At 37.3% G+C, this 24,964-nt stretch overlaps 2 protein-coding genes across 2 annotated transcripts; both read right to left on the bottom strand.

The window, feature by feature from the left end:
• Window positions 1-235: 235 nt before the first annotated feature.
• LOC308042382 (pulmonary surfactant-associated protein A-like) lies at window positions 236-3,038 on the bottom strand (the record flags this gene model as incomplete). Its single annotated transcript, XM_080347728.1, has 3 exons — window positions 236-612; window positions 1,332-1,409; window positions 2,888-3,038. The coding sequence occupies 3 exons, from the start codon at window positions 3,036-3,038 to the stop codon at window positions 236-238; spliced, it is 606 nt and encodes a 201-aa protein (XP_080203854.1).
• Window positions 3,039-17,908: 14,870 nt separating this feature from the next.
• Window positions 17,909-21,894, bottom strand: LOC308042381 (mannose-binding protein-like; the record flags this gene model as incomplete). Its single annotated transcript, XM_080347727.1, is given in 6 exon segments — window positions 17,909-18,057; window positions 20,422-20,452; window positions 20,456-20,499; window positions 20,502-20,519; window positions 21,749-21,845; window positions 21,847-21,894. Coding segments are annotated over 6 exon segments (387 nt in total).
• Window positions 21,895-24,964: the final 3,070 nt, after the last annotated feature.

Here is a 24,964-nt window from a genome sequence, read left to right as displayed (position 1 = left end):
TTCCCAACCCTCCAAAAAGAGAGAAACACATCAGATTAAGCATGTTTTAATTAAGTTAATCACCTACCACATTTGACATTTTCTTAAGGATCAAAAATAGAATCACAGAATCTTGGAATACCATAATATGATTGATTCTAGATTTTCTGACATAGACTAATTGCAGAAATGCATACGTCTTCAACACCGGATATTTCATTGTCTTTATACTCTCAAGTTGTTGAAAGGCCATTCTTTAAAATTCACAGATTGTGAGACGATGCAGGTTGCATTTTTTGTCATTCCAGCTCCCATCAGTGTACATCTCTACACATTTTTCTTTTCCTTTGCCATTAGGCTCATATTGGTGCCACTTGGTATAATTCAGAGGTGTGCCATTTATATACTTAAATTGACCTGAAGTTTCACATTCCTTAATGCCCAAGAAAGCATATCGATTATACCGTTTTACAATACTCAAAACAGCGTTATTCTCCTCCTCATTCATGGGAGCTGCAAGAGTTCCTCCAGCCTTTTCACAGGTTTCTAGTGCAGATGCAAAATCAACTTCCTTCCCATTGCTTGCAAGTATTTTCTCTCCTACTTCTGTTATTTTTCCATTCAAAGCAAGCACTAAAACAGGAAAAGAAAAAACCTAGTTAACTTTTTTAAGCTCTTATAGCATATTGATGAGAAAACAAAGACAAATCAAGAGATGAAGAAAAAATTAAAAGTAATAAGAAGAACAGAGGAGGGAATAGAAAGGATGAAGAGGAATAAAAGTTTTCAAAATTTTACCAATTGACTAGTTGTTCATTAAGTATATTGTTATGCTGCTTGTGACCATTTGTCATTGTCTTCTCCAAGACAAGGATGTCTCACTAACATGTGCTACATACACTTTTAGCCCACTATTATCCCATGTACTCTCTAAAGACGATCAACTTGTTACGAATTTGAACAAGTGAAACAGAGAAATGATCATTTTTCTGAATTCCTTCTCAGGAAAAAAACAATTTACTACCTTCAACAATCTAGTTGCTGATAGATAAAAATACTAGCAAAGTGTTACAAGGCTGAGGAGTTCCCATGAATCCATGTGGAAAGTGCAACATCAGAATTTTTTTTAATGAATCGAATTTGAATAAGTGAGCATTAGTGTTCCTGAACAAATACACTTCTCCAGGGAAGATTAGTCCTGATGTTCCCTGCTTTGGATAAGAAAATGGAGTTTTGTCATGCAGTATGATTTTCAAGTACAATTTCTTTCCTGCAAGTCATGATTTTATAATTATTTTTGCCGATTGCACTTAAAACTGATTGTGAGCTTAAATAAAAATGTGAAAAATTACCGCCTTCAAGTCTGGAAAGTCGTTTTCCCAAATTTACTAAAATATCATAGAGCTCAGTGTCCAGAGAATTACGCAGACCTACACAGATGAAAATAAAAGTTATACAATCAAGAAAAACTAGGCTCTGCTGATAGGAACAATTTCTTGGTTAAAACTAATAATTTTGAAAACTTAACTAGCACACAATATATTTTTTTAACGTCATCTGGCATAAAATAAACATTTTCCCCGTATATTTATTTCCATGCTGTTGTTAACCTATATGAAAGCAAACAAAAGACGACCTCCAACCCTCTGAAGTGCTGATAATTCCCCTCTGCACAGGAGAAAACGAATTTTTCTAGGTTGAAGCCTTATGTTTGTCATGTCTGTGAACATGGCTTTGCCAAAGAGAATTTTTTTCATTATAATAACAGTTAGGGAACAGCTCCTGTGGCACCACACCATTTTCTCTTTAATCTGCTGGGTGAATGCTTTGTGTTTGTACAGTGGTTTCTTATTTCAATGGAAACCATAAACACGGGTAGGAGGGTTCCTGCATAGATGGTGTGAAATGCACTCCATCCAGCACTGCTTGCTAAAGATGGGAACTCACTGTAAATGTAGGTACTTTTCAATACAAATTTCCATGGGTAACAAAGGTCTTATATGTGGAATAAAGTTACTAGTGTGCTCCCACGACCTTGTCCCATTATTCACAACTAAAACAAATAGCAATGTAGAAGCACAAAATATTGCAACTCTCACTGCACTTTACAGTCAGTAAAAAGCGACATATTTGGCCCAGTAAAAAGTGTCCATTTGACTGACAGAACATTACAGGGACACCAGTTTTTTTGACATGGTGGTCCCTTCTTCTCATTTCTCACCTTGTACACAAGGAGGACCATTTCTAGGAGGCCAAATCAGGTTTCCAGAGGGTCCTATGAGACCTGGAAAAGAGAAGCATAATTTTCCTTCCAATTGATGTATATTCTAGGAACTTCAGGACGAAAAAGAACCTCACCTCAAACTGAAATGTGTTACGTCTATGAGCAATTTTGATGGTGCTTTATCCTTGGTAATTGACCTGGAGAAAGTATTTCTACATAGAAAGAAGACTACTCCACAAAGTGTGTTTCTTACCAGACTACTTTTGCAGACACTGTCTTTGAACACTAGAGAAACATGACATAAGCCTTTTAATTACACTTGTATATACTGAAATAACTTTTTTTTTTTTCATACTTAGAAAAGAAAGGAAAAGAAAAAGCTTTTGCTGTGAAAGAAGCAATTCCCTTTGGAGAATCAGGGGAAAAGGATGACAAAGATATATATATATATATATTTAATATATTATATGATAGTCTGTTTATTTCCCCTCTTCTCCCAAAAGAGAGAGGAGGTGTATCTTTTAGGAGAAAAAAAAATTAAACTGGCCATTTGCTCCATTCAGTTTTGCCTCCTCTGTTTAACACAGCTACTTTCTCAAGGGCACATGTCCTTCTGTGCTGTTTTTATCCACGCAGCCTTCATGACAAGGGTTTGTTGCAAAAGAAAAAAGAAAGTTTACTTACCAGATATAGGTGGCTGCCCTCTCAGATCATCCCTCCCAGGCAGTCCAAGGATACCAGCTAGCCTGGGAACTTCTGGAAATTTCCTCAGTGCGTGGCAAGTCACTAGCAAAGCAGCTACTGCTGTGAGCACGTAAGATGAGTAAGACAACATGGTTGCTCAGGCCAGCTGTAAGGAAACCCACATATTTGTCAGGCAATGATTCTGTAAGAAATTGTGAACATTGGGGTATATATTTGAACACTTATTTCTCTGCATGCCCCATGCCTTCTTGAAATATACATTCTTTCCTTGTTCAAATAAAGTTTATGGTTTAGGCATAAGACATTTTGCTACCACTGCATAGCCTGTACACAAAGCTTCTTCTAGACTGATACAGATTAGTATGTTCATTACAGAATGATAGCTACACATTTGGGAGCAGGGAAGACAAATCATCCTTTTTGCTATCACTGACTATTTGTTGGATTAATCCTTGAGAAGTGACAAGTTCAGTTGTAACTGATAGCTCTTAAGCCATTAGTTGTCTGTAAGAGCTGTAGTCACTCAGTGAAACATAGATGCATATGCTACCAACCTGAAAGGCACACAATCTGTTACAGTGGTGGTTGCAATGGTTTGGAGCTAGTTAGCTTTAAGCACAGTACTATTTCAGTACATTTATTTGAAATAAGCAGATTGATAGAGTGTTTCATACATGTGCAAAATTTTAGAGCTCAGTTGACATTCTGATCCTGTTTTGAACAAAATTCCACAAGCTTGAAAATGTCAGAGTTAGTCTTGTAGAAAATGCATTTTTGCTGGTTGGCAATAAGCCTTTTTGTCTGATTTTATCCTTTCAGATGTAACATTAAGTAGTATTATAATCTCAGTGCCAAGATATCTTGGATAAAAAACACTCTGAAACTATAGATCATGGGTTTACAATGCAACCAGTGGGTATTCAGCACTGGTAACGCTATGCAGTTATAAAACCTGAACCAATGGACCATAAGACACTGTGGCATGGAGATGTCCACTTATTGGCACCATTCTGTTAAGAGAGATAAAGAAAGGTTCAATATGTCAGGATAGGTATCCCTTTCTAATGAGATGATGATGATGGGTTGACTCACGTACAAAACATGTAATTTAATACCCATGACTTCACTTTTCTTTTGGTATGAATTAGAGAGGATTGTGTACTACACTCTCTTAAAAACTTCCATCTTTAAAAAAAGTCAGAACCGACAAGATAATTTTGATTGATACATAGTATGTTCTAAATCCATCTTAACTTAAAATTGAAAATAAATCTTGGCTGGCTTCAATGCAGCACAGTTACTAACACCTGAGCTCATCAACTGAAACAAGGAATTTTTTTCAAAGCATATATGCTGTTACTATTTATTAAATGGATACACTATAGCTGAACCAAGCTTTTTAAAAATAAAGTATTGTTCACATCTTCTGGACTGACCCTACCATAGGTGGCTTTTGACATTATTCCAGATTTACATCAATATCAACTGTTTTTAAGAGCAAAGTTCACTTGGTTTTCTAGAAGAAAGTGTCATCAAAAAGAATTCGGTGTGACACACCTTGGACATAAGAATATTCAGTTACATCATTAATGTCAGTGTTTTCCTGCTGCGTATGGAATCTGTTTAAATAATAGCAGTGTCTGTCTGTTCCTCCTGGCCAAGAATTTCCACTTTAATGAGTGGAAATTTCAAGTCCACCTGACAACAAATGTACTGTATGAAAAGTGCTATTGTATTTCATGTGTTGAATCTAAAGTGACTCAAGTTGTTTTCTCTTTACTATATTGAAGGCTAACAGACACCTCTGACAATGCTGACCAATGACTCAGAGAGTAGATTAATAAAGTCTCTGACAGAAACCTACCTTACGTGGCCAGGAATACTTACATCCTGAGATAGGGAAATGCAATTACAACAGGTATTCTTTGTCTGGTGCTGATCGTTCAGGGAATTAAATTTGAATGGACTACTGCATCCAGCTCATAATTGGATTACAATGCAGAGTTAGAGTCCTGATCAGTTATATAGCAGAATGGAAAAAACAGCTCTTCAGTTTTAATCTCATTTTAATGACCTTCATCAGTCATTACAATCTGGTGTCCTTCAGGCATCTCCTCATCTATTAAAATTGCTGATATAAGCAAAGGAAAAAAATACTAATAAAGGAAAATTTAATTTTAAAATGTAAATATGACCACAGAAATTAAAAGGAACAGGTCTGCCTTCTAGCTGAAGTTCCTTGTGATTTATTAAAAAGAAATGCAACTTACCCTTCTGCTTCAAAGTGAAATGAAAGAGCAATTCATGCAAGTCCCCTTTATATAGTGTTGTGTTTGTTAAATGACACCACTGAAGCAGAGACTGGATAATGAGGGCACGAATGAGTCTTTTAGTTTTGCCTACACACCTGTTATGCAAATACTGAGAACAATTTTAAGAGTTGAGAAATTTCTTTTTCTTTTATAACAATAAAAAGCCCAAGTTGAAGAAATAACAATCTAGAACTATCAAATAACTCTAGATTTATAGACACATACAAAACGTATAAAAATTAAATAAACTTTTGGTGATTCTAAGTGTTATTGTAGCAATAATTCTTTTTTCTTGTTTTAAAGCGAAAAAGGCATATGCCTGACCAGTGGCTTTTGTAGAAAGAAAGTTGTTCTTGTTAATTAGGGAAGCACATTACCTTCCAGATAGTCTGTCGTGATAATCAAAATTCTAATCTTTGCTTCCCCTCTCTGTATATGATTGATCTACCTTACCTTAATATAATTTTCTAGCTGTGTGTACCTTCAATGTTTCTGTGAGCATCTGGTCTCTTTTGCCTCTAAGCCCAGCAGTTGAAATTATTTCCTTCTGTAGTTAAATCAGGCAGTTTAAAAGCACCGATATTAAGTGCGGATTAGAAAGAACCCAGTAGGTAAAATACCTTGTTTCTGAATCCTGCAGCAGTTTGGGAACAGCACAGGTACCAGGCAACTCAGCACAATCAAGAAATGGCTAATCCTATCTGTGAATGGCAGCAGAACTCTGGGGTACCCACAGCTCTCAGAAATTTCTGCAGTTGAAAGATAGGATGGAATTTATGGATGTGGATTTGGGGAAGTAATATTTTAAATGATTAAATGCCCAGGTTCTTGGGAATCTAACTTACCAGAACACAACCTCATGTAGATCCTATTTCTAGGCAACTCTGCAACAGTCGGAATGGTTAATACTGTTCTGTGGTATCACTGCCCATATACATCCTTCTCATGCATATGTATGCAACTTTAATACATGAACAACATGAAAAATCTTTGCAGATTTGGATTATTTCTTCCACCTAACACAGTTTATACTTAAAAGTATTGGAAACGTTAAGCAGGGAAGTCAGTAGAGCCCCACTATTTTTGCCCAATCAAGAAAGTGTGGCATGAGAAAAACATGGCTTATAATGGTTTAACATGTAGAAAAACCTTATAAATTATTATCTTTTACCAAAACTTTTACAGAAACATACATTTGATAACAATTCTTCTCCCATGAGTCATATAATACTTACACAACGGAAGCTGATAAGAAATCTGAAACATAGTCCAATGTGAGAAATTACTTAATCATTAGATTTACTTTTCTTAGTTATGCAGCAGAGAATTTGGGAAAACAAATATACCAGAATAAGGAAGAAAGAAAGTAAATATTTCTTTTCCTGCAGCCTAGCACTTCTGTAGAATAGCTAGGAGGCTCAGTATTCTGAAATTCAGAGGTAAACCTGTGTGAAAATGGTTGAAGATATTTAGTTGGGTAACAATGCACAAAACCCAGCCAGGAAACTCTAATGGTTTCAGGGAGCCCCAGCTACTGCACCCTTCTTTCTGTCATTAAGTAGAACAATAACATTCCTTCTGATGTCTCCTAATGCGTTAAATAACTGTGGTGCTAATGCCAGTGAATTAAACCCAAACCCAAGAATGGCCTGCTCAACTATTAGCAACCGAGAACTTCGCAAAAAGAGGAAATTTGTTTTCAAAGACACCACATACCTAGAAAAACTCACTCTCAAAAAAGTAATTTGAAAACTGCCAAATTGGTTCCAAAAACCAGAATCAATTCTGTGTAGCCTTCAAACCTCTAATTTTCAGAAAACAAGACAAACTCTCTATTTTGCTCAGCACACTGTTTTGAAATGAGCTGATTACTGACAACCTTATGATAGGCCAATCTGCATAAACCTACGCTGCACTCTCTAATGCTAAATGCAGTGCTGTACAGTCACGCTAGTTTATTTTAACACTTTGTGAGACATTACTCTCAAATGTGTCACTTGGCTGCAAGTTCCTGATGGAAGCTCTCTGAGCTTGGCCTTGGCACAGCATCTATGTGGTAAACAGGTGTGGTCAATTTTCCACCTTTACCTTCTTCAAAACAGCAGTCTTTTTTAAAAATATATTTGTCTAGTATTTCCACTGTAATCTATCTGCTCTGTTGCTACAGATCTTAGAATCATGCAGACTTAGGTGCCTGTAGTCAGTTTTAAGAAGACTCATTAGCATCAGCTTAAGCTCCCATCAGAAATACAGGGAACTAAATATATATCACCTATTACATAGTGAAACAACCCAATGGGTAAAGTGCTGCCTCCAGTTTGATTTTATTGAGGCAAATCTAAACAAAAAACATAGGAAGGTCAACAGTCCCCCTGCCTCTGGAAAATAAGGAACACTGATAAAATTATTTTTTTGCTGTTTTACAGTGCATTGATATAGGAATAGGATGAAAATGTAGAGAGTGTGGTACCTTACTACACTGCTAACAGAGAAAGAATACAAGTTTTGCTTTCTATACCTCTTAAAATTTGTGTTATTGCTGTGTGTGCTCTAGACTGATGCCACTTTAACTTGAGGATAAGCATCTTACAGGAAGAATGTGATTGCCGATGAGACATATTTATGAACAAACATGGTATTGGTGACATGCCGTCAACTTAATAAAGTATATTTTACTTTTGTAAAGTATAGGAAAGAGAAATTCAAACCATATGATCAAGAAAAGGGGTGGCTATTTTTTTCAGAGCTTTTGTTAAAAAAACAGGTATAGTTCTCTCCTAGCAAAACCTTAAAACCTTAAAACTATATTAACAGAAGAACTTACTTGTTCTTTATTCTCAGATTATATCCGATTCCTTCTTTCTCATATACTTGAAGCAACTGATTTAAACTACAGGTTCGTAGTCAGCATACTACAGGACACCAGCAAAGTGGCCTTTTGTATGATGTGCAAATGGTAGGCAAGTGGCTAGACAAGTCATTTGACTGAACCACTACTTCTATGCCTTGAAAAAAAAAAAAAAGAGAGAAAATCAACTAGCGCACATTAAAATGAAGGCAGTAAGCAGCTCCTGCTTTGATGTAACATGGCAGATTTTTAGACGCAACCATCTTCATTCCTTCAGGCAGGACAAGTACTCTCCCCTTCTCGTATTGTCTCTCTAGGCTTAGTAAAAATGTAACCATATTGTAATCAGCTTCTGTCTTGTCCTTTTAGAAACAAACAGAATCATCTCATTCTAACTCACAACCTAATAATGATTTCCGGAAGGTCTGTATTTAACCTATTTCACAGCTAGGGAAACTAAAGTTTAGAGACATGCTATCATTGAGCATCGTTGGGGAAGTAAATTTTTTTCCAAAAGCATCAATTCACTTTTCTATCCTGTAAGGTCATATTACCGACTCTAGAATTCATCCTTGTATTTTTCATACTAGGCATGTAGCCCTCTACAAGAATACTACACAATAGTGTGGGAGATGATTGCTAATTCTTGGTTAACAACACAGCAAAATTACCCACTTCAATATCAATTAGCAGTATTATGATAAGAGTAAATATTGCCTTTTTTTTTTTTTTTTTTTTTTTTTTTTACTGGAAATAGTGCAAAGAGTAATCATAGAGGTGTCCTGTCATATTGTGTTCCCATGGAGATGAACTGTGCCATGTCCCTCCTCTCAAAAGTGGTAATATAATAGAAAGCAATTTATGATTGAATAGTCACTGGCCAGCATTGCCTTGGAAACATACGCTTGCAATTTATATCTTGCCCTTATAAACAACCACCTGGCCCTTGTTATCAGTCTAAAATGAAGATAATCTAGCCTGCAGATAGCAAAAAATCCTGCTAAGCTGTTATTACATTGTTATTGCTGGGAAATGGCCCAGTTAATGTCTCACTGATAAGTGTAACAACATATATATTCAAAAGCATTGTCAACATTTTATTTGCAATTGAAATTCAAAGTCATCGGGAGAAACTTGTTATTGAAAACACATGGCAGAAAATAAAGAGTTACGAATGAAAATAAACTAACCAAGCTGCAGTTAAGGTCTGATGGTCACAGTAAATGAAGCTGTATGGCATCTTACTGAAGGGACCCCAACTGGTAATGAATTTCCAGAGAACGCCACATCCCGTGGTTGTTATTGCTGTTATGAGCTGCAAATTAAGACAATAGGTATTACAGAATTTCATTTTGCACAGAACTTTTCAGGACATTGAACACAAAATTCTGTTTTAGCTGATAGTGTGGTTTGAAGCATATAGTATTTAATATACTGAACCTGTTTTGTAATGGCACATTTTTACATCCTAATTAGTGCAAAGGCATAGATGAACAACCATGGCAGCTTCTGCCTGCAGATCTCTGGCAGCTTTAAACCTACCACACCAGGCACTGCTGGTGGGAGAGCTACAGCACTGAGGTGCCAAGGAACAGGCATAGACTGAAGTGGACAAGAAAGTAGATTAATCTCCTTACTTTTCATTGATACCCAAACTGACTTGGAACTACATAAGGTGCAGCTGTCACAGAGGTTTCAGTGTAGAAATATTCTTGGAATACTCCTGTAAGGTACTAAGAGAAAAGAAAGGCTCAGCTACATACATACATATATATATATATGAAATATATATATACACACATGCACATATATATACACATATATATACACACACACACATATATACACGCACGCACATATATATACACACACACTCACACACACACATATATATATGTATACATATATAAACCCTTTTCCTTTCACCCTGAGTATTTCCCTGACTGTAGCTGGGCATCTGGAACAGAACACTCTAGAGCCCAAATACTAAAGAGAGTTATTTTGTATTTTTCTGCAGTAATTTTGTTTGTTACTGTTTTCAAAAATCTTAGACTAAAAAGTTTATTGCTATTTTGAAATATACTTACAGTCTTTCTCTACAAACCAATTTCCTTGCTGAGCTCCTTAAAAGACTTTGCAAGCCAAACCCTTAAAGAAAATAAACACAACTGGATGAAATTGTTTGGATTTTCCTGTATATTGAGGTATAACAAAGCCAGTGATCTACTAACAGAGATACAGATGATGGATTTTACTTCATATTACTAGTTGGGTAAATAAATAGGACAAAATTGAGGATAAATTCAATAGAAGTATGGCTTATTTCAAACCAGTAAAGAGTATTTTTGTGCCGAACAGAATGATTCAGGGAACACTAAGTAATAAGGTAGGCTATTAAAACACAGCAGACTTAGCTTGTGTGGCAAATCAGAGAGAATGTTTAATAACCCTGAGAAATGTAATAATCGTGGATGTCAGCTACTTTAATAAAATAGAATTTTGTTGTTCCATGGGGGTCACACCTTACAGCCTCTATAGCAGCTTTACATGCAGTTTTGAAGTGTAAACGTTATTTTTCTTAGTAAGACAAGATGAACTACAAAATTATCAATAACCACTTCAGCCACCAGTTAACATTTATTTATGTTTAAGTTTGGTTTGGCATTCACTGCTCTAATTTGAGGAATCATTCTTGCAGCCTGGCATGCATAAATCTAGCCCCTGTATGCTCCAGCAGCTCACTGCCTGGTTAAGGAGCAGTTGTTCTGTTCTTAGTGAGGCAATCTGAATCACAGCCTGGCCTGGAGATTTCGGATCCATTCGGATATGTGTATCTCCATGCCTTTTCCATCCTCAGTGCAAAAGCACAAACAACAACTTCTGTTAATTTTGTCTCAGATCACAACGTATCTATGTACCATCCATCTACATAGCTGTTATTTTTTTCAAACATTATCTTTGAAGCAGTGAGTACGAAATATGTTACAGATTGATGGTCTATCTGTGCTCTTCTGGAAATATAAATAATAGCACAACCGCGAGTACCCTTCTTGTTGACTGCTTTTTTCCATTAATTTTAGCAGAGACATGAACTTCCAAACAAGTACTGAACTAAAACAATTAATTCATTGTCTTAAATGGTTTTCAAATTGTTTTTAATCTATTATCACATCAATGTCGTTCACATGCCACAAGTATAGTGAGGTTTACCTAAAGGTCTACACCAATAGCCTCAGGTAAGTATGCTAAATCACTGGAACACCTGCTGTCCTGCTCATAATATTTTCAATGTTTTTGTCTTTTCCTGCCTTTCTATAATTTCCTGAAACACTCCATGGTTTCTCACACCTATCAGCAGTCATATACTCGCTTTTTCTCTGAATATTCTTGTCTACATTCATGAGAGAAAAGCAGGTTGTGATGTCTTGTAAACTCTAGTTTGTATGGGAAGGGACTAGGACAGCTGGCAGGCAGGAATATGCTTGTTTGTTAGGAGTGGGAATCTACACGAGACCCCTTCAAATACGTTTATTTTTAAAGTAGTCTCATTGCTTGTCTGTCTTACCAGACTGTCTCAGGGGTTCAAGCTAGAAGAAAAGCATAGTATAGGTTTTTCCTAACTGTGCCTTTCAGATGAGTGTTCAGCCCTGTGGAGAGCCCAGCCTGCTGAGTGCATGGACTGTCCCTTTCACAAGGTCAGTGCATATCCACTGTTATAATGGGAAGTTATCTAAAGGGAAAGTGAATTTTAAGTACTAACTGCTAAAAATTAGTTTTCAGAACTCCTGACTGTTGCAGCACCACTGTTACTATGCAAATGTTAGATTGCATTTCTCTGGCACGTATTTCCCCAGCTATGTTTCCACACAAATGGGGCTCAGCTGTTTAATAACTTCCATCTTTTTGTGTTATTTTACTTTTTGGAGTCACTGTAACAGATAAGTGATGTAAACTATTACACTTTCCAACGACTCACACAAATTGCCAGAATAAAGGGCAAATTCAGAACTATTCTGAGAGCATTTGACAAACATCTACTTCAGGGCTGCAACATTCAAAATCACTGGAGAGCTCCCAGTAACTTAAGACAGAGTGTAGTATACAATTTTCAGTGAAGTGATATATAATACACTTAAACATTGTAGACAACATTTGAAATATTTCTTAAGTAGCTTTTACAACTGCTGTTGTGAGATAAACTGGCAGTATTTCTTGCCATAGAGAGTCCTGCTGTGCTATTCCTGACACTCAATCCCAATTTGGTAAAAATACAGGTTCTGCTTTAAGACTGGCTTTAAAGCATGACATTAAAAGGAAACAAACACTTTCACTTTGTAGAACCTTCCAACTGAAAGGCTTTTAAGGTTCTTTCACCCTTAGTCATGAAAGCTAGAAAAGCACTCAAGTCTTGAAAATGAAAGCCAAGATTCTCCAGATGCTGGCAGTTGCTGCTTTAAGATAAATACTAGGTACCAGAAAATGACACTACATAGAGGGCAAACTGAGGCTTCAAGATATTTGCTTTACTTGTTTTTGCTGCACAAATAAAAGATCTACTTAGCAGGCTTAGGAAGTACCATTAATAACCTCCTTGCTTCTGTTTAGCTGTAGCTCTCCATAATGAAAGGTAAAGAGGTAAAAAGGTTTAAAAGTGCATCACTTCTTCCCCTTTCCTTTCTTTCTTCCTATCTCTTTACCTTGCTTCTGTGAATGCACGTAGCTGCTTAAGCAGGGTGGAGAGGGTGTAAGGGGATAGACGGGTTAAAAGGTTGTGATCTGTAAGCAAAGGAGCATTGATCAAATCACTTCAGAGTGGGACACCCTTGCACTGGTGTCATTGGATTCATAAAGTGCAGGGTAGGAGAAAATCAAGAGAGTAACCAATGATTATGATGTTGCTCAAGAGGTTTCAGGATTTCCAACTAATTTTGGTGAAGTGCTTGGCCCATCTCAGCTAAAACAGCTGGTAGTAGCTCAGCTTCCCTTGTGTCAAAAATGAAAGTTTAAATCAAAACCACGCTTGGTAATAATTCTTGGGGAAGGCTGCACAAAGCCTTTTTTCTGTAACTCTCTCAAGTACAAGAAAAAGGTGTTCAAGAGATGCAGCCCAACAGTGCAGATGGGAGGATGGGGGAGAGATGCTCTCCAGAGCTCTCCCAATAGACAGCATCAAGCCTGATGGGGAAAGCTGCAACAAGGCAGCAGGACCAGATGGTTTAATCCCTCCTTCCCCTTCTCTGCCTTCAGCACATCTCTGAAATGTGTTCAGTTACAAACTGTGAGATGGACTAGGACAGATAGGGATCTAAACAACTAGGACTCATGATGATACAGTTGCCGTAAGTATTCAAACAACGGGGTAAATAAGAGACTAAACCAAGACAAAGCAACACAGGAACAGAGGGCAGCTTTGGCGTTTTCTATGTTGTGAGACAGCATACATACACATTTTTTGCATCTCTGTAGTAATATTTTCTGTTAAGGCTGCAATGAGACACTGAAATTCAGTCTCCTGCACAGCTGAGATGATGCAGGTTCATTTCCATGAAGCCCAGTATTAGCACCCTCAGACTCTTTGAGATCAGACACCTAAACACGGGTTCACTACCGCCCTCACATTCTGAATACTTAGTTCCGCTACTTGAAGTTTTATTTGTGTTTAAATACCCTGGCAGAGGATGCCAATCAGTTAGACAGTATAGAATCTTCCTCCCACTGCAAAATTGCCGGAAGGTTCTTGCAGGATTAATGCACAAGCTCAGCTCTGTAGGACAAGCTGTCCTGCTAGTTGAAGGCATAAACAAGCCAGAGCCCACAGCCAGCCAGGAAAAAGCTCTCACAACTGTCTACCCTGAAGCACTGATCTAAACAGCTTAAGCTACCAATGTCTGAAACATCACTAGGGTCACAGACCATAAAAAGAGATGTCAACTGTAGGAGCCCCAGGATAAATTAATTCCCTAGAGATAAAAGAAGATCCAGTCATGTTCCTAGTGCTGAGAGGTTTGGCAGAGAGCTTAAAAGTGAAATGAGGCTGCACCTAGGTTTCCAGGCTCTCCTGCATTATTTTTTCTTCTGTGTATCATTGGCCAACTACAATTCAGAAAGTATTTTTCTTTCTTTAGGTCTCTAGGTGCTAAGCAAAAGGGTAGAGCCACTTCAGTAGTGCTAAAGCCACAGACTTCCCCGTGTAACACTTCTCTGTGTGTTTCACACAAGAGGGTGATGCCTTCTTCCATAACCAGAAACAAGCCCCAGCAAAGGGCAGGTTTCTCCTCTGCTCTGAGCATGTTAACCACCCCTTCCCCCATTTTTACACGTTATAATCAAAAATAAATCAGTAAGTACAAGCTGCTACTGATTGAAATAGCTTCCTGTTCCCACCTTTTAGTTCCCACTGAAAATTGCCACTCGAAAAACAAAGAGAAGGAAAAGAGCTTTTCAGAGATTGTGGTTTTTTCATATGTGACAGGATAGTTCTTCCTGAGCCTGTACCTGGCCTGAAATTCTGTTATGTTTTAGAAAGATAAACCTAGCAACTGATTAACAAATGCCACTCTCATCCTGAATTACTCGGAAGCTCTGTGGAGGTCATATTAGCACCAAAGAAGATGGGTCTAATCAGGGCTATAACAGCAAATACAGATTAGTTTATAATTAATGCAAAATTAAATTATCAGCAGGGATGCTGATTTAAGCCTCTTGGAAGATAATAGAACACAATTTCAAACTCTTCCTCTCTTTTCAGCACCTACTGAAAGAAAGATGTCCCTAAAGAAAGATGTCCCTAACATGCATGGTGAGAAAGGTTAGAACTTAAGGCACATACCTTATTGCATTTAAAAGCTTCAAGGAAAATGAATTAATAAAAGCTAATTTTCTATTTCCAAGTCCCGTTCCTGCCCTGTGGACTTTTGCCCAGTCTCAGAAGGTCAGCCTGTCAGAGCTCACAGTTCTCAGTGCTGCTATTCTGGTCCTCCAAGCAACAGATCAGGACAGGCCAGATTACCAGGTAAACCCAGACTAACAGAGTTATACTTATACAGCTACATTTCTAGGGCAACTCCACCAGAGATGGATTTTCATCAGTGTGATGTGGAGCAGAGTTTGGTTGTCTAGAAAACAAGAGAAGCTCACAGCTTCCTTTCTGCACAGGAGGTGTTTTAGCTGGGGAACCATTTTCCTTGAGGTGGTTTACACCAGGGTAAACCTATAAGATATGGGAACACTGGGAACAAGAGAAGTGATAACAGACTGAAGCCTTAGGGCTTAAGCACCCAAAAGATGAGCTGACTGGACGTTACTTCAAGAAATGCAGCTCAAATTTGCTATTTACACCATCCTTGCTGTGGCCAAATACACTTTCATGTACACAGCCTGGTAAAAAATGTTATCTGACAACTTTGGAATATATGACACTGAACATACAATATGAATGTTCTCCTCATTCTGCTTTCATGAACTCCCAGTGTTTTTAGCATTAGAATATTTTGGCACTTACCTGTAAACAGTTTTGCAGTTTGTATAGATCCTATTTGAATGATGTGTAGTGCTTCCCGGACACAATCTTAACACAAGTTTACAAGAAGCTTCATAACTTTCTAACAATTGTATTGGAAATTTGCTAGGCAAAATAATGTAAAAATTAGCCTGGATTACAGTTCAGAGCTGAACGCTTGAGAGAGCAGCTGACATGGCAATTAGGAATAGTATTTCTAAAAAAAACCCAAACAACAACAACAAAAAATCAGTTGAAAGAACAGAGCCATTCACATCATACCACCCCAAACCTTTTTCAAATCAGTGATTTAGTCATTGTAATCTGCTGGCTGACGCATTTGGGGAATAATACATCATTACTCTCAGTCTGGCTCCAAACGCAATGGTCACAAAACATACCACAACGTTTTTTGAATACGATCTCAAAGTAGACTTACATAATCATTCCAAAAAATGCATTGGAAACCGAATTACCACTGATATCTAAATCTAGAAGCATGAAAGGATTGTACCTACTCTCTAGAATGTCTTTTTTTTAATCTTAAATTAAGCCAAATCTGTCTTGTAAATATTGCACCATACCCCACATTTTCATATAATAAATACTGATTAAAAATCTCCCAGGCAAAATTTTAAAAGTTCCTGTTTTCATAGCTGCAGGACACCAATTAATGAAGAAAAGGAATGCAGTTCACTTGAGAATGAAAAGATACATTGCCAGTAAAGACAAGGAAACTATGATGCAGATCAACAGAAAAATCATACTCTAGAAAATTCATACCCTTCACCAATTTCAGTAATTGCTTTTTTGCTGTACCTGTATAACCTGGTCCAGAGAAAGTAAATGTAATTACTTACAAAGGTAAACACAGAATTAGGCAATGAAAATAACAGCTATAAAACAGATGATCTGGGCACCAAATGCTCCTCTGTACAGATATGCTCTTATGTTCCCATGGATCCACATACCTTGCCAGTGTCGACACAGTCCTTCTCCCCACAGAGTTACTTACCTCACATGTCTTTAAGTGGAAGAGGAACTGAAAATCATCTGTTCTTCCATGGTCAAAACTACAAAGCCTATGTGTAAGTACTTTTCTTAATTGTCAAACATACATCATTGGCCTTTGTTGTCATGGTATTCACCTATTCTTAGTGAATCCAGTTTGTGGTTCACCTTTTTGTAGTTCACTTGATGTGAGAGAAGCTTCCATCGAGAAAATCATAGAAGCCCATGGTATCACTTCTCTCACATTGTTCATGTAAATAAGGCCTTTTGCTGTTTTTTTGCACAAGCTGAATTCCACTTGGAGAACATTTCACAAGTAGGCCCTTGTACTCAATGTAAGACAAAAAAATTCTGCTTTCTACTGCATTTAAATCTCGATCTATATCTTGTGTACTTCAAATGATGCCTATTGATTCCCAAAAAAGCCCATTATCTTCTCTCGTGGTTGTTCTACTGCACACAGAGCAATCTGGCTGGGCATTGTACTGTTTTATTCCTCCTTGTAGTTACAGCACATTTCATTTTCCTACCACATGGAAAAAACGACGTTCAAATAGTTGAAACTTCATAAAAGAAATTATTTGAATGTCAGTAATCACTTGTGTGCAATGGACCTCTGTATCCAAGTGACAAATACCACTCTAGGCTCTAAGTGATCATTATCAATTTTAAAATTAAAGCACACTATGAGCAAAGCCATCTGAAATACTGAAATAATATAGGACTGTGTGCACTGTCCATTATTTACAAGAAAAAAAAAGAACGTATCAAAAACAACATGTGGGGAGTATCTTTCCAACTTACAGCTCATCTCAAAGACAGAATATATAACATTTTTTCATTAGTTTCAACATCATTAAAAAATGCTTCTCTCATTCTGCATTTATGAGGAACTCATAGGAAGGTATAACAACTAGCCTGCTGAGCATGCCATACCTTATTAGCCTTACTACCACTATGATAAACACCATGTAAATTCATAATGATTAAAAAAACTAAATCTGCATTTTATTAGGATATTCAAAACTGAATGTCAAAGAGAAAACAATTATAAATACACTCTGCTTCCGATTACTACAGGTTACATTTATGGGAACAAACTTGCATATGAACTACATAATTGAAGGCAAAAACTTTGGGCTTTCTTAGATTTATAATCTCAAGAATTCACAAATAATTAAGACACGTGGATTTGAACAATTAACGTAATTCCATTTTTCCCAGTCATGTATTACTGAAGAGTCTTAATTTTTTAGGTTATTTGGTATTCCAGTATTCCAGTTTGTGTAAGTTGCAGCCCCTTCATTCAGACACATCAACCTGCCTTCAGGCTATTCATCAGATATCCCCATATAAGCCTGCTCTGAAGGTCTTATGAAGTCTTTTAAAGCTGTATTCTCAGCCTCATTCCTAGGACAGGCAAGTGCACTTTCAGCTTTTGCACAGAGGGATTTTTCCATTGTCAAAAATATCTTCTTTTCTAGTTGAGGTAAATATTTTCTTAGAAATACTCTTGTTGTTCTTTAAAAATCAAAGCTGGAAACAAAAGTGAACATAATTGTATTATGCCAAAATTGATCATGCTATAGTTATTTATCCATATCACAATTGTACTTCAGAAGTAGCTAATATCAGCTATAAACACACTATTGTTGAAGTAGTAGGCAGAACCCAATAAAAGTCAAACAAAATAAACATCTGGAAATATCAACCCCACACTTCAAGAAAACTGGAATTTCACAAGAAACTGGATCACAGTTTTTCATTTCCAGTTCATATAGTATTACAGTTCTTGAATTAAGATTTGAAGAAATTCACACTCAAATTGCAAGCACGACAAGATAGCTTGCCAGGTTTCAGTGCAAAAATCACAGATCAATTGAAACCATACAAAGGAACTGAGCTTGCAATTAGATCTTCTGTACCCATCAGCTTTATCACAGAAACCAGTAACAAAAATCAGGGTTTAAAGCAACAGAGCAGAGAGACATAGGAACAGCTTTAGCAAGTTTTGGAAACTTAGTATTTTCTCTGAAAATACACATTATCTTAAGAGAAGTTGGAATGTATGGCTCATATCCTTGACAGGCTTTCATGAAAAGCCAGTGGAAAGTTAAGCTCTAGTTCATTTAGCAGATAAAACTGCTAGCGGCAATTCTTTTGAAACACAGTTTCTATCTTTAATGGGCAATTTATTTTATCTTACTGTCTTTAACACGTTTCTGGGATTAGTGTAAAGGGAGTCTACCACCTTATAACAACGACACAAAAACTGGGACACATGCATAGCTAAATTTTCCCATGATGTTGTGGGAATGGTATCAGCACAATGCTCTTGTGCTATGCTCCTGCACCAGGTACAACCTCCACAAAGCTTTCAGACACCCTTTTCCAGTCTGCTGATACATGAGGGTACAGGAGGACAAAAGGGAGATGGCTTAAGAGATTCCTGCTACTGGCTGTTTGACCTCTTCACACTCCTCAATTTCTTGCCCCAATTTCAGGCTTTGTACACAACTACAGCTTCAAAGTTGGGCTTTCTCCAGGGAAGACATTCCCTTGGGAGGATGGTCAGTGGGTGGTGTGGAGCTATATGACTATTCGGCTGATTCTTGTGATGTGGTAAATTGCAGCCTCTGTCATTTCCTCCTAAGTTAATTTAAGAACAATGATGGACTTTTTGTTTTTCCTAATGCAGCTTTTGTACCAGTGCTAGTAGAGCACTGATGTTCTTTACTCTTTGAAAGTTTTCACAGAGCATCTCTTGAGAAATTATTTGCAGCCCAACCCAGGAAGACAGCATCACAATCTGTGTTTACTCTTAGAAAATTATCTAGAACTGGGGCAGTAAGAGAGCAGTGCTTAAAGCACAAGCACCTAGAGAACAGTCCAAGTAACAAAGCCCCGACTCTGCATGTTCACAAAGTGATCTTTAAAGTTTGGCAGGTCAGTTCAGGAAGGACATATTCAGTGAGACACCATTTAATTAATGACTCCTGTTATAGCAACACAAGAAAAATTTGTAATATTTATTTCAACCTACTGTTTTCAGTTCTTTCTCCAGTACTAGCAGGTCTGTCATTTTACCAGGCAAAAAGAAAACTAATCAACAATAGAACCTTACCTTTTCTGTGCCTAGTTAGTTCAGCCTTCAAAACTTATACTTCTGTTTCCAAAGCAGTTACTTGTCTCAGTAGGTCATTTGTTACTACAACTAGGAGTTAATGGTGTTATTTAGTAATTCGTATTAAAATGACTGCACAACAATTGTGTGTGAGGTGCATTTAGCTCTCCTATAACCTGATGCCATGTGAGGGAGCTATTTGGTTTCCAGAGCAGAAACCACAGGCCACGTTGTAGATTTGTTCCATTGGAATTTGTCCCACTGAGAGAGCCTTGTTGCTTACTCAGATGAATACTTGAGTGGGCTTTGAATTCTTAGGGCTGCCAAAGCCATCTTCTGTTCAGAGGGAAAAGCCCAGTTCTCAAAGGCAAAACACACATGTAAACATTTTTAAATTAAGTTGAAGCAGAAAACACATGAACAGGGAAAGAATGAAAGAAAAAATGCTGTTTATATTAAGAGATAGAGGGTTTGTTATTTCACTCACAAACAACATATACTAGTGACTCATTCTAAACACTTTTTCTCCCCAGTTATGTTGGTCAACTCATCTCCTGTGTAACAGATGGTTTATGTTTCTGCTCCTCACACTTCTGGAAATCACACGTTTTATTCAAATGATGTTATAAGAATACTAGACATTAATACAAGTATTTTTTTGGAAAATGTACTAAAATGTTGAGAACTGGATTACAGAAACACGAGAAATTTATTTCTTACTTCTACATTCTCCTTTCTCTCCTTGTGGTCCTCAATCTCCTTTTATTCCTGGAGGTCCTGCTTTTCCAAGGAATCCCATAAACCTCTCAATCTTTCTCCTAGAGTTTGAGTTAAAATAAAAATGTTCAAATGTTTTCCAAGATTTTCTCTCACTATGTTTTCTTAGTGCTTAGAGACAGTACCACACACTGAGAACTTTTTTATTTTCCCCAGGAAAATAAAAACATCTCAGGAAAATTGCCTTGTTCCTGTGGAAAGATTCATTTGCTAAGAAATGCATTACTTTGATGAAAAATTCTTCACTACACCTACTTAGGGCACTGAAAATCCAATGAAATAAATGCTGTCTTATGTTATTGCAGAGGCACACATGCTCTAACACCAGAAAGCCAATATGCTTCAGCTGTAATCCAATCACACATGACACTATATGATTTAGCTCATTTTCTAGATCAGAAGATTAAGGATACCTCTGAAGTAGTTTGTTGAAACAGATAGTGCTGGCGTTACTCATTTCAACCGTGAAATTGTAGAGGGCATACTGAGAGGGTATGTGGACCAGAATACACCTTTGCAGAATATCAATATATGCCACTGAAATTTTATGTCATAGTTCATATCAAGTGGTATTGATAATGAGGGGGGTTTGCTCGGGGGCTGAAAAGCAATTATCTAATTCCAAGACGTGTGGTATACACATGATAACACAGGCAGGATATGGTAAGAAAGTATACGATTCCATATGTACTTATTAATTGTTTGGACAGAAACTATGATTTAGTGACTTGGTTTTACCACATGACAGAAAGCACCAGCTGATCTATTTGCTGTTAGTAGCAGTGCATGAAAAAAGTTACCTACCTGACAAATCATGCCTTGGGGAATTTTTCTGGGACTTGGTGAATATGAAGCAATCAATTTATGACCATCAGATTAGTAGCCAACATGATTTCTGGTTTTGAGAGCTGGCCTCTGGAAAGAAAAAGAAATAATCATTTAATAGGATATTGTAGAAAATTCTATAAGTAATTCAGAGTACAAATGGTACAATCAGATTAAAATCTTATTACATCTCTGTTTTATGGGCTGCTGTGAAAATGTATTGTATTTTTTTATTAAAAACCAAGTATCTAGACTAGCATTATAAATGCAGAAAGCATTTTCAGTTTCCTGAAATAGTGCAGAGCCTATGGAAGGCTAATGGAGCAGAAGAAAAGGAGAGAAGTAAAAAGACAAAATGAAAGACTGAAGGAGGCATGAAACAAGACTAAAAGGATGATAAGGACTGACAAAAATACAATATTGCTAGATGGTCATAGCTCTGGACCTTGTTCTCTCTTTTCACCTTCGGGACCATCTCTTTCATCTCTACCTGGTAAACCACTGACTGCAGGAGCACTGCACCAAATTACTGGGCAGGAATTAATACATTCTCTCTTCAGGTTTATCTGTGTTAGCTGAACTTGTTGCCATCAATGGTGAAAGTCAAAGTACAAAGGCATTGAAAAGCTGAAGAAGAGTCCTTGCTAAGTCCACACATCTGTGACAAATCAAACAGAGTCATAAGTTTCTCCATTCACATAATTTTAAAGGGTTGCATAGGAAAGAGTTGTCTACATTGCCTAGGTAATACACTCCTGTCTTTAGCCTAAAAGATGAAGAACAAGGGATAGTGTCTGAACCATTTCATGTAGCCCCTAATTGTATCTTCATATATGGAAGAATATAAGAATCTGAACATCTCAAGGTGTAATGAAAAAAATCTAATATAGTCACCAATCTCACTATGCTTCAAATCCATTTCAATGTTTTGTTCACTGTATGTCTAAATTAAAAGCATTTCTCATATAGTATTCCAACTTGGGATGAATCCTGAACTCTCCAGCTATTGCATTTCTGCTGGCACTCTTCTTGATAGCATTTCCACTATTAGCAAACATGCATAGCTTAAAGGACAAAAAGCTTAAGTGCGTTTAAGTAGTAATCATCTGATTGCCTCCCAATTTATCTTTTCAGACCTTATATACTAGTAAGATAACATTTCTTCCTCAGTATTGCACCCTCAGAGATGAAGTCCTCCTGGATCCCAGATCTGCAACACTTCGCTGCTTTCTCTGAGCAGAACAGTAACAGGCAGCAACTTCATCAGATAAAGCACTGCATGATGTTCCAACAAGCTGCAACACAGTAATTGTCCTTGATTTTAATGAGGGTCAAATTTGAGGCAATCATGTCTCATGTATTCTGTGCTTAACGGGAAAAAAAAAAAAAAACCAAACAAAAACCACTATCACAAAGATGAACTGACAAACTTTTATAGTAAATAAGCCACATAGTAATGTCTATTTGCCTTATTTTCTTCCAGTTCCACCAGTTAAAACTGAAAATGAGCCTAAGGAAGCACCTTTTGGTTGTCAGATTGGGGTGAGGAGAGAAAAATCAAATCCAGCATGAATTTTGGTAGTCAGCTCAATTATTTCTCTTTATTTTAAGCTTCAGAAGAGATTACCCACAGAGAGCTGCTTCCCCTGTCATATTTCGTCTGATAGAGCACAATATAAAGTATAGTCACTAGCATATTATTGTGAGAACATTCTCCTTAGGATAAAAAGCAGAGTTTAAGAAGCACCACTTTTCTATATACCCCTTTGTGCTTTCTCCATTAGGCTCACATTGAAATCTAGGGCAATGACATACACCAAAGTAAAATAAGAAAAGATATGTAGCTAACTACTACAACAAAACATGAATTTTGGTTCATATTTCTTATCCAGCTTCACGGATTCAAGCCAGTTCTTAACAGACCTCTAAGGATTTCCTTCTGCTTAATTTTTATACTGTGTTAATTATCCAACACCAGGGAAGTTGACATTGCTGCTGCCTCCCATGAAAGCAGCAAGATAAACCTCAAAATAATGCCACAATAAAAGAAAACTTGAAAATAAAATGTTAAGGCCTCTCCCTACAGAGATTCAACTTCACACAAATCTTTGTTGCTTTTGCCTGCTAGGAACTAAGATATATTTACCTCCAAAGTTTTCAAAGTTGACCACCCCAATCTTTTATTCTAGGAGAGCCAAAGTGCCTATTTATCTTTGGTAAACTGGTAGTAGGGTTTCCAAGGAAATCACTTCCCTAAGAGACTGATCATAGTTTGCACCAACAATGATTTAGACAAAAAAGCAAAATTTTCCAAATCTTAAGGAGCTGAAATAGAAAAAAAACCCAGGTTTTGCAATCCATATTTATATTCAGATAAGATGGAGAATCCCACATGGAGAATCACATCAAGCTTGGATGCAATGACAGTCCTCAGGTCCCGAGGGTTACAAAGCTGTAGACTTGTTGAGCAGAGAGATCAGAACTCCACCCTGAAAGAAGCCACAAAACTTTTATATTTAGGAGGCAGCTGGTTCTGGAGGTCCTATTTAAAACATCTCAGGAAATTATTTTCTTCCTCCATAAAACGTGTGTTAGGATATGAGTCACCTAGTGCAGGTAACAGCAGGGAAAGGAACATGGAAGAGGCAGCAGGGAGTCCTTGTTCCAGACCTAGTCTTGAAGGTGACAGCTCTGAGTCATTAGCTTGACACCTGAGTGTCTGACAGCACAGGACAGCCCTGATAGAGTCAAATACTAGGTAAAATGCTCCTCAAAAGCAGATATTATTTTATACAAAGAATATTCAGGGACAAAATGCTATTAAACTGACAGATTACAGCCTGCTAGCAGTCCTTCATCAGCTTGCCGTGCTCTAGTAGGGCAGCCTACAAGAGCTTTTTCTGATTGGCATGTTTGCACTTGCAAAGCTTGCACGGCCTCAATATGGTCAGATATTTATCACAGCAAAAGAGATCTTTACTTGATCAGTACACAGTGAAAACTCTTACCGCATCACTGGCTTCCCTGAGAGCCAGCACAACAGAATGTAGTAGAGAAGAAATGGAACAGAAACCTGCTGGATTTTTACCATGAGGATGAGCCTTCTAAGAGAAAATTAAAAAATCCCCTACATTTCTGCTAAGAGCTGCCATTTTGTACTTTATTTTGGGAAGAGATTGCTTACTGGCTTATCTCTGTCTTGCCCAATCCTAATGACTGCCTACCTCAAGCTTACCACCCCTGTTTACAGGTACTGCACATGACATTCTGAAAATGAACTCTTTGCTCTTTTCCTGGCCTTGGACAGACATTGGCTGTGTTACAGTACAAATGAACAACTGAAAAATCAGAACAACTGCAGGCATTGAAATTTTGCCTGTAAGGTTTTTCCCCTTTATTCAGTCAATGAATTAATTTCTTAATATCCTAGGACAGGGAAGGATATTTGAGGCTTGTTTGGCTGCAGTGACTGCCTTTCCTGCAATGTACTCTGAATCATCCCTGGAAAAGACTTGACCAACTCAAGCGTATCCATTTATGTTTAAAAATGGAATGTGGACTTTGGAAAAACAATATGGAATGAAGGAATATATGATTAAACTTTTAAGTAAATCACTTACTACCTGTCTTCCTATAATGCTAGTGATACAGTTACTGATTA

Source organism: Nesoenas mayeri (assembly GCF_963082525.1).
Source record: "Nesoenas mayeri genome assembly, chromosome: 7".
Lineage (NCBI taxonomy): Eukaryota > Metazoa > Chordata > Aves > Columbiformes > Columbidae > Nesoenas > Nesoenas mayeri.
This window is presented reverse-complemented; position numbering and strand designations above follow the sequence as displayed.